General features: G+C 33.3%; 1 protein-coding gene and 1 long non-coding RNA gene across 2 annotated transcripts; one reads left to right on the forward strand and one right to left on the reverse strand.

Annotated features, from left to right (window-relative positions):
• Positions 1–4,013: 4,013 nt before the first annotated feature.
• Positions 4,014–6,293, reverse strand: VTE5 (phytol kinase 1 VTE5). Its single transcript, XM_048118402.2, has 6 exons — positions 5,884–6,293; positions 5,034–5,101; positions 4,816–4,947; positions 4,639–4,754; positions 4,450–4,564; positions 4,014–4,283 (listed from the first exon to the last, which is right to left on the reverse strand). The coding sequence occupies exons 1-6, from the start codon at positions 6,151–6,153 to the stop codon at positions 4,097–4,099; spliced, it is 888 nt and encodes a 295-aa protein (XP_047974359.2). The 5' UTR covers positions 6,154–6,293; the 3' UTR covers positions 4,014–4,096.
• Positions 6,294–6,441: 148 nt separating this feature from the next.
• Positions 6,442–8,288, forward strand: LOC125216646 (uncharacterized). The gene is made up of 2 exons (XR_016137352.1): positions 6,442–7,479; positions 7,999–8,288. It is a non-coding gene; the product is annotated as an uncharacterized LOC125216646 (long non-coding RNA).
• Positions 8,289–11,533: the final 3,245 nt, after the last annotated feature.

Below are 11,533 nucleotides of genomic sequence, written 5' to 3' on the forward strand. Positions count from 1 at the left end.
AGGGTTGGTGAAATAGAATGGAATGGAACGGCCATTCCTTAGCTAAATGGAAGGAATGACTATTTCCATGTAGAATGGAATGGTGATTCCAAGTGAAATGGTCATTCCTATAAAAATAAAATACCAAGTAAATGAATGAAATGGAGGTATGAATGTTTTTCCATTCCCCTACTCCATTCCATCATACCAAGTAGCTCCTTAATACTAGTATAAGATAAAGGAGGGCATTTATAAGTTACAATGAGAAAAAAGAAAGTTAGAAAAAGAGATGTAATTGAGAGTGTAGATATTGAATTTAGTAAAGTAGATTGTTCAATTGTTGCCTTTTAAATTACAATGATGAGTTAGAGTTGAGAAGTTTATTTTCTAGAGAAATTATAAGTTGCAGAAATTTTTTTACAACCTTTTGCCAAAGCTCACTCACTTTCTCTTCGAAGATATATATACATGAGCTTGGAAATGAGTTTTAAGCTGCAAACCTCAATAAGAGCATCTCCAATGGTAGGCTAGTCACCGGCTAGCTGATCGGCTAGCCGAACCATTGGAGTAGGCTAGCCGAATTTCGGCGAAAAAACCGGCCAAGGCTAGCCGATTGCGTGTGGCTGGCCGATGCGCTGGCCGCCATTGTGGCGGCCCGATCGGCCAACGCTATTTTTTATTTTTTTTTTAATTCTTTTTTTAATTTTTTTTTTAATTCTTTTTTTAAAATTTTTGAAAAACTATATAAACGCGATTTTCTCTATCTCTAAATTTCTGTACAAGAGCAACATCTAGCGATGGACAACAACAACTAGCCCAATACAAAATTAAGACCTAAAACAGAAACATGTCATACAAAATTAAGAATTTTCCCGTATATGTCTCGTAAATTTAATTCGGTAATTTAATCGTGATTTTAATTCCGTAAATGTAGTATATTTTGAATTATTTTTATTGCAGCTGGCCTAAATCTGATGTGGCAGGTGAATTTTTAGTACTGCTGACGTGACAGGGAGGGAGAATGGCTGGCCTATTGCTGGCCTATTTAGCATTGGAGATGCTCTAATCTCTTCTTTTCACGCACATCATCATCACCATGTTAGCTATTATAGCATGTTGTTTGATGTGCGTGAGAAGAAGAGATTATTGAGGTTTATGCGTGTCATCCTTGCATGTCATCCTTGCACAGGGGCCATGCGCGTCATCGTTGTTGCAATTTAAGTTTGTATTTCCGATGTGGGAAAAAATGGCGCAGGATGTGTTAAACTGGGCCCAATTTTATGCGTAAGTCTCTCTTCTTAAATAGGCCCAAAACAATAAAATGATTATCTTAATAAACCTTTTCTATTAGTCCAGTTGTATTAAAAGTATAGTACAATACAAAAATAAATTTAGACCAACACAGCGGAAAAATAAATTTTCAATTGAAGGAATCCCCAACATTATACATCATTGTCCATTCTCCATTGTCCTCCGCAAAAATGATACTCCTAGTTCTTACTATGCCATATATACAAATGAAAATTATCAAGTCATTATATAAAAATACAGTAATTGTTTAAACAATAAACAAAACTTGAAAAGTAAATATGATTAATTAATTTAGATCTAATTTAGTAGAATCCAAGCACAAACATCATTGTTATTTCAAATTGATTACGAATAAATCTGGCAATAGAAAGGACCTATCCCATCACTTTGGTTAAGCTTATTTTAGAGAATTTAATTATAAGCTCTTGGACTAATTAGATGTTTCAATAACTTATAGTTATACTATGTAACGTCTTAAATATTATAAACTCATCTAAACGAGAAAAAATTCAGTGATCTCAGTATACCACCATGGAATGCATATGTGATATGTCCAACCAATAGTACTTTGACAAATAGATATCCTTAGAGCATTCCCAATGGGTTCCCTTAAAACTCCCTTATTTCTCCCTTATTTCTGCCACATCAGCGCCACATCAGCACCATAATTTATCCCCAGTTTTTAGCCAACTTTTAGCCAACTGCTCCAATGGTTTCTCCCTTATTTCTCCCTTATTTCTCCCTAACTCAACATTTCATTTTTACAAATTTAGCCGTTAAAAATAAAAAAACGTCGAATTATCGCCGAATCGCGCCCACAGTGGGCGGCGATGATTCGGCGATTTTTCGGCGATGAATCGCCGGATGGCGTTAAATCGGGAGAAAAATCGCCGATTTTTCGCCGAATTCCTTTCATTGGTCGGCGAAAACTCGGCGATTTTCGGCGAAAAGTCGCCGAGTTTTCGCCGACGCCATTGGGAGTGCTCTTATGGATCTCATCTCCAACTAGAATCACACATAGACTTACACATATATGGAAATTTCTCATGTCCATACATAAATCATATAGCTCCATATACACACATATATACGCATTAATTACTAGCTCCATATACACGGAATAACTATGCTACTGCTATGCTCTTAAAAATCTCTAACATAATTAAAAAAGGCACACAATAAATTATCTATACGACTGATACTTAATATAGTAGTATACCTCTTATTTAATTTTTCTGTAGCACATTAAATATGAATGATAATATAGTATTAAAATTCTTATTTTATTTTTCTATAGCACTTTAACGTAATAAGCGTTGTATTCTATGTTAAAGATATAAAGATAAGAGTATTTAATAATAATAACATGATCCAAAAATATTTTTAATATATTAAAAATTCTCCAATATACCATAAAAAAATTCTAGAAACAAAATAGAGTAAATGATTGTTGCAATAAATAACAATTAAAATAAAATAAAAATAAATAAAACTAATTGGAGATTTTAAGTGTGTAGAAAGATGGAGCCTTCACAGCATATATATGAATATATTATGTGTATATATAGATAGATAGTTATATGAATTATATATGAGGTGCAAAATTTCATATCAAAATCAAATTTCTGCCGTTAGCTAAATGGGATGGTAATTAATGCATATATATGTGTGTATATGGAGCTATATGATTTATGTATGGACATGAGAAATTTCCATATATGTGTGTGCCTAAATGTGACTCTAGTTGGAGATGGGACCCAAAAGCATATCTATTTGTCAAAATACTATTGGTTGGGCATACACATATGCATTCCATGGTGATATACTGAGACCACTGAATTTTTTCTCCATCTAAACACTCTCTAAATATACACATACATTCAAAGAAACAAAATCCTTCACTGTGGACTGTGGAGTACATCTTATCTCTACTTTTATTTTTGTATCATAAGCCATCTTTATTTTGGGGCTCTTCTATTAGTTCGGCAGCTTTGTCAGGGATAATGTATGTACTCCACATAACATAGCATGTGATAAAAACAAATAAATGTACAACACATGTCACACTTATACAAAAAATTATTCAAGAATATATAATATTACTCCTACGTATATACAACTCAAATCAACACAAATTTTAATACAATGTTTTATAATGTCTTAACTGAGATGGAATAATATAGAGAGTAATATTTCTTTCTTATAAATATGTAGTTTGATGGATCGAAAGAAAAGAAAAATATGTCACTGTAGTGAGACATGAAGAATAAGGAATTAACACATGATTAAAACTGTCCCATGCGATAGCCGATACTTACTATAGGGAGGGGCAATTCATTTTGTCGGGCCATCCTGTTTAGTAATAAAAAAGAAGAATATATTCTCTTCATCCAAAAATGTAATCTTATTAGTAAATAGCGCATGTTTTGATCAAAATTGATAAAAATAGAAGAAAGACATACAGAATAAGTGATTAAAATAATATTGTGAAAATGAGACTAACTTCATAAAGAAAAATCTATACAATATGATTATTTTTCGGTTTCGGAGGAATGTGTAATTTTTAGCATCTTTGGAATTAGATAAGTCTGGTCCACTTAGTCATGTGACTCATGTCAATCATCGGCAACATGTGCTAAAATCATCGCATCTACAGCTGAATAAAGTGAAGAAGTACTATAATTTCTAACATAGAGAAAATTACTAGGACTTCTCTCTAAAAATTGACAAACAGTGAATAAATTCAGGTAACATAAAAAGTTAAACAAAATTCATACAAAATTAAAACTAAGCGCAGGCTTCTGTTCTACCAACCGAAAACGAAATATGAAGTTACCATGCTTGCTAAAGGAACTGAAATATTATCATCCACAATTTCGTTGGTCGGGAGCGACTCCACGAACGTCGCCACCAGCGAAACCAATCCGACCCTTCCCACGGTCGTCATCCAATCCAGTTCCACGTACCCGAGGGCCGAAAAGTAATACAGCATACTGTATTCATAGCAAAACACGAGACATTGTCAGACTGTGTAACGGATCAACAATACCTATATCCGCTCCAAACCCGTGTCTAGATCCGGATATAGGTATCATATTGGAGTGATCTAGTTGTATACAATCGACAAGAACACGAAGGGGTTTCAAGATTTGTGCATACCAAATTGAAACCAGGAAACCAAACAGAAACATCGAGATGCTACCGGCCCAACTCTTGAGCGGATTGTAAGGAAGTTTTGTCGATCCGAATCTCCGTCCCATGATATCAGCAATGCCTGCATCTCACCGAGGTTTAAAATGGTCGAACAAGATATTCATAAAGGGGTGGGAAAGGCGGAGGAGCTCTTACCGTCGCCAGCACACATCATACACAGTGAAATCATTCCAACGGGGGAATCGCGCCAAAACACAACCGCGCATAAAATCAGCACGAGAACGTAATAAAGCGGACCTCCAAGCAATTCCCTGTACAAACATTCATCAGCTAGGCTGCTAGGAGCAACAAATTATATCACGGATCACTTACTCGGGCTTCCCTTCTCGACTAACAGATTTGATTAGCCCTTCATCCGTGCTCAAAGATAGTCCGTTGATCACAAGCCGAAAGCAATTCACACAAGGCACAATTGCAGCGAGATAACGAGCCCCCGTGGAGGTGCTAATCTAAGAGCAAAAGCCATCATTAGCTCAAGTTTTTTAAAACTCGAAACAGAGGAAAAGGCAGAGTGCAGTGTGTTTCCAAACCTGAAAATCGGCCACGATGCTAAAAAGAGCAGCCCCGAGAGTATATGAACCAGTTTCCTGCTCAATTTCTGTGTTGCACAAAAAATGAAGAATTGCATTATACTCCTATATAGAATCTTATACAAATTTATCCAGAATTTAATCATTTTTTTGCAATTTACATTCAATGATGCTAGATTTACAGTATTCAATCAGTACTAATGGTCTTTTAACCTTCTTAATCATCTTAATTAGTGTAATCAGCTATTAGAGATTTATAATTTCTCAAATGCCTTCAAAGTAAATCTGATCTATCATTTGCATAAACGAAATTCCCTAAGCTTATGATCATCAGCAGTAAACTGTATCAGATCAATCGACAAAAATGTGCATATAACCAAAATAAAAATAAAAATAAATAGAGGGGAAAAAGGCAGCCAGAAAAGTTAAGCAGCAAAAGGTGGACGAGGAGATGAGTGATAGACTGTGAGTCATATGTCCCTATCTGCTTCCCTACACTCGAAAAAACTTTTCATGTATTTGGTAAGACAAAATAGCAACGGAACTGTGTTACTGAAATTTCTTGCCAAAACTAGAAAATGGAAAGTTTTCTCTCGATTTCATCCGCCTGCAATCCGTTACCAACAAAGGCAGCAATCTCCTTTCAATTTTGATTTTTCACCGCACAATCAGTTGTTCTAACTTCTAATTGTGCAATTATGTCAGATCTAGCTTTGCGATCTAGCTCTCTTCTCTCTCAATCTCTCTCTCTCTCTCACACACAGTACACAGAAATTACTCAAATTAGTATACATCCACAGACATGCATGAACATGTGAAGCGAAACGGAGGAGAGAGAGAGAGGAGCGACCTGGTCGATGATGTTGCGGCGGGTGAGGTTATCGAAGGTGGAGACTAGGCCATAAGCGCCGCCGAAAACCAGAGCGGTGGCGCCGGCGTCGTGAAGCAGCTGACCGCCAGCTGCGGTGGCGACCGGGCGGCGGAGCTTGCCATGAATGCGTGCGGAGAGAGCGGCGGGAAGGAGGGGGAGAGTGGAGGAGGGAGGGGGGATGCTGCGGCAGAGATAGTGTGCGGAGGATAAGGTAGCAGCACACCGGCTCACGTTAGCACCGTAGGCCATGCGCTCTCAGTCACGCGGAGTCCGCCTCGGTGTGCTGCTGCGGTAGATCTGCCTGCGGTTCTCTCCCGTTCGAGATGAGTTTGATTTTATTGATACCAATGAATTTATATTTATACGTATTTTATATCACGGTGGGGACTTCTCACATATGCACTAATTAATTCTACTCTCTAAACCAGGTTAATGTATTAACATTTTTTCTAAAATACTATTTCTTCCGTTCTATAATAATGAAGGCAAAACTTTTCATCACGAAGATTAAGAAAAATTGTGTTAGATGAATTAAGTAAAGAGAAAATAAAGTGGAAAACTAAAAAGGTAGAGATGAAGAGAGAAAAAAGTAAGAGAGAGTAAAGTAGGTGTGAAAATGCGTTGACTTTTACTAAAAAATGAAATAACTCTATTACTATGGAACGGACGGAAATGGAAAAACGCTCATATTACTATGGAACGGAGGAGTATGAAATTTTGTGCAGTACTGTTTCATTGAAGAGAGGGATTATACAGTGTGATATTTTAATTTTAGGAAAGAGTCAATTTAAATAGGACATCCTAAAAAAATAGTTGGACATCCTAAAAAAAATAGTCACGTGGGAGGATTATGGAGTCTAGTTTTATTTTGTAGCCAGCTTTTGTCCATGTAGTAGTAGGAGTATTAATGCTTTTAGCATTAATATTTAGTACTTCTTCTATCCAAATAAATTATCTCATTTATAAATGATACAGTTCTAATGAAAATTTAAACTAGGAAAAATATGGAAAAGTAAATAAAAAAATAAGAGAAAGTAAGAGAAAAATAGAAAAAGTGGATAATTATAAAATGGAGTTTGTATTTTTGAAATGAGACTATTTTCCGTTGACATTCCTAAAATAATAAAATGAGATTATTTTTGTTGACGGATACTAATCGAGACAAGTATAGTAAATACCAATTGTATATTCATTTTCTTTGTTCGAAAATCAATAAATAATACACCCGTCCACAAAAATAGCCTAATTTTGCTATTTTTGGAATATTAGAAAAAAGATTTATTTAAAAAATATAGTAAACTTTATCTCTTATTTATTCACTTTTTTTTTTCTTTCTTTCTTACTTTTTCTCATATCACTCATATTTTATCCATTTTCCCTTCACTTCTCTCTTCTTTTATTAACTTATCATTAAATTCATTTGGTTTCCAGATACTCCTAGTTAATCAACTTTTTAATCAACGACGATATGATCGATGCAATAAATAAAAGTTACTGGAGTCTGTCAGACCACAGGTTTGAAGATTCCTCACTACTTTTGGCCACAACCGAGATAGATATAAAAAGCTTGTTATGGTTGGTACACATTCTACTATTCTAGTCAACACATTTGATCTAGATAAAGGCTGTAATCCCTTATTGAAAACCATAAGTCCATGCAACCAAATTTTATACAATCAAAAATTGGTTTATTTGAATAAAAAAATAATTTATTTATGCATTTAATTAAAAAATATAGACATATACACAGTATAGGGAATGTGCATAATATTATGGTATTTGTGTATAATTTTTTAAATTTTTTTGAACCGTAAAAGGTAATTAATACATACTTTAATATAAATTTGAAAAATAATGAAGAAATAATTCAAATATAAAAATAAAAAATTGAAAATGAGGTCAAAGACTAATAAATTGATTTTAATTTGTTAACTAACTATATCTATTAATTTAATATTTAATTAACACATCAAAATTACTAATATAATATTATTTTAGTTGTACAAAATTTGGTTGTTTATCATTGCTCGATTGAAAATAAGCTCAATGAGCACATAAGCACACACCATTCGCTCTGATTGAATCACTTCGCAGCGTGACAGGCCGGTCACTAGGGCGTGCGTTTTATTGCGGATGCTCTAAGAAGGTTGGGGAGAGGGTGACGGTCGTGAACTGTCATGCCACTCAATCTAACCCGTGATGTTTGGCCAATCACGTGGCGTGTGCGATGTTGGAATTGTGTTTTACAAAAATCAGTTTTTTAATTTTTTATTTATTTTGTTATCATTTTTAGACCATACATTTTATTTTTTGCTATTTGTGTTAGCAGTTGCGGATGACTTTTCTTAATTTTCAATTCTTAAAATAAATGATTGTTTTATTTATTATAGTACGATAAATATTAATCTAAAACGACTTTTTATCGTTTGAGCTCTTAATTTCAAAAATTAAAGATTAAGCTCAACATTTTGGCATATAGCTTAACATCCAATATTTATTATTCACAATAAATTTCGTGGGGAGCAACAGTCTACGAGATGCCAGAGGACCATTACTTGATATATGAAATTTTCACAATCAACAAACATTAGAAATAATTGTAATCATTTATATGTCAAAATTGTCCTAACATTTGATTTTTGAAGGATCCGTATTTAATGATAAGATTTAAAAAAAAAAAATTGGTCCATGAGTCTAATTTGAGGATGATCACGAAGTGACCAATCACAAATGGTTTAGATCAAGCATCGTTATCATTAACAATTTATCATCATTATTTTCGTCCACTAATAAAAGATATTCATATGCGGTTCACCAACTTGCCAATGGTCCTATTTTTGTGGTACAAGTACTATATTGATCGATGTAACAATTCAAATTTGCAATTTCAACCTTTTAAAAAGTTTGCAATTGTAGTACTACTCCCTATAGAAAAAAAAAGTATTGTATTGATTTCAAATAAAATAGTTAGTACATAATATCAATTGAAAAAGTATATACATATGGTATACTCTTAGTTATATACTCATGTTAAATACTCACTACCTAACTCCTACAATAAAAATTATATTTTATCATTTCAGTCCCATCATAAAAATCACATTTTACATATTACCATATATAATAAGTAGGTCACACATTCCACCAACTCACTTTACTCATATTCTATTATAAAATTAATATAAAAAATGAGCTTCATATTCATTATTTTAGAATTTTTTCAATCCACTATTTCTTACATTATCTAAAATTTGTACTCACACCAAATATAAGTAATAAATACGGTGACACACGTAAATAGAAAAATAAAATTTGTGGGATTGTAGAGTAATAAATACGGTGAATAGAAAAATAAAATTTTATATTCGCATTTTTTATTTTCAATTGAGCTGGCTACACGTGTTGACTGGTGACATGTCATTTGATTTGATAGTGACAAACACTGATTTTGATATTGAGAGAGTCGATGATTTGGGCACAAGAAAGTTGGGCTGGAGTTATTGCTAAAACAAATAATTGGGCCTACAGTTTTATCTTTATGAGATACAAATAATTTCTTACCATGAATCGGGATAATTGGTCGGTGAATAGTTTGGCATGTTATCATATTGTAGTGGAATATGTTATGGAGTAGCATTATTTTCAGTATGATTTGTTGGAGAACAAGAATTAATTAGTCTTCTAGGGTGAGCTTGTGTCATCGTATGCTATAATTTGCACAGTGTAGAATTTGGGCGAGATTGGTCCATGTTAATCGACAAAAGGTGTTTAAGCATGAACAGTGACATGCTCCCCCCAAGTGGATCATGTAAATTAAGTTGCATACTGAATCAGGAAGGATATAGCTCGACTCAACTGGTGAGTGGATGTTGGGCTACACAAAGCATTATGAAAGATGCTCGGTTGTGCAAATTGAATTGTGGAAAATATGTGATATGATGGACTTAAGTTGGTGTGACAACGAAGACTTAAAAATATCCTTGTGGAACGCAATACTATGGCTATTGTTCACTTGCTTATTGACAGAGAATTGGATTTTAGTGCTTTATCGCTTGTTAGAAGTATAAAATTATCATGCAAAGATAGTGGAATGTGAAGATTGCTCATTTGTTTAGAGGAAACAATTAAGTTGAAGACGCCATGATAAATTTTGGTGTGAGCATATAGCCTGGGCTAGTGGTATTTGACGAGGCACCGAGTGAGACGATAAATTTGTTACTGAATGACCGGCCAATGATAACACATTGTCGTATGTGGCCAATGTTAGAAATATAGGGCGATGCCTCTTCTTTGTAAAAAAAAATGTAACTTGTTCTTCATATATTAATTTAAGAAAAATACTTAATATCTTATTCGTGAGGTAGGTCGTAATTTGTTTTAAAGATTAGTAATAATAATCCATAGCCTCATTTATTCATACACTAAGTTATTATTAATTCTAAATTTGAAATATTTAAATAATATCAAAATGATACAAGTTGCACCACAAAAATACAAAAAAAAAGGTACTCGCACAATAATAAATTGGGCCCAACTACACAATCAACAGTATTGGTAAATTATTACTTTTGTACCATCATTTTAGCATTATGTTTTACAATGTCTCATTCTATTACTACAATTGTACGTAATAATTAATAAATATCTCACCCCACTATGTTTATTAGAAACTTATTTCTCTCTGTGTATAAATAATTATGTCCAATCATTTTAGCGTCTTAGCCGAAAGTGTGACATCTTTTTATCTAAAAATAATAAAATAGAACCTTTTCGAATAAACAAGACAAAATGTCAAAATCCATAATTTGCCATAACAAAGAAATCTCGCAAAATCCAATTTATTGTGCCTGCAACTACAAGAGCTGATATATTTAATTATGAAGCAATATTTTAAAGGGACGTGCATTCGATATATTCTTGTTTATCCATGGAATTGGAATAAAAATGAGCATATTCTTATCGTCATTGTATTTAGTCAATACATCCGCGTAGCATTGACTTTTAAGTTGCACCACTAGTTAATCAACCCTCGATTTTTATTGTGTTTAATTATTTGTCAACTCATTAAATGAGTAGATTAGTGCATATTTGAGGCATAATTCATAATTGAGAGAAATGTTTGCGATCGATTGAAATAACCATTACTCTTTTGCATTTACTTCCAAAATATTGTCATTTAAGGAACACTTATATCCAATGATGATTTTAATTCTTGGGCGAATAGTCGTATTTAGGCCTGTCAAAATAATCGTATCTAGGTCTGTCAAAATGGGTATCGGGTATTGGATATCCGATATCCAAACCCAAAAAAGTCGAATAATTGGATACCCGAAATCCAATTTTTCGGGTATCGGATCGGGATCGGGTAGTGAGAATTTTGGATGATCGGGTATCGAATTACCCGATATCCGATCGGGTATACCCGAATTATCCGATTTATTTTCTAAAATTAATAAATTATATTTTTATTATAATTAAATGTAATAAAATTTCTTAACTAAAATTTAATTAATACTACTTAATAGTTAGCATATAAGGTATGTAATTTACTTTTTTAATTATATTTTAATTTCATTGACTCGTGATATTTGTAATTTTGAATTTTTTGATGATATTATTGTTAGATCTT

This window comes from Salvia hispanica, chromosome 3 (assembly GCF_029641045.1).
Source record: "Salvia hispanica isolate PSC_SH4W2 chromosome 3, Shi_PSC_v1, whole genome shotgun sequence".
NCBI classification, from domain to species: Eukaryota; Viridiplantae; Streptophyta; class Magnoliopsida; order Lamiales; family Lamiaceae; genus Salvia; species Salvia hispanica.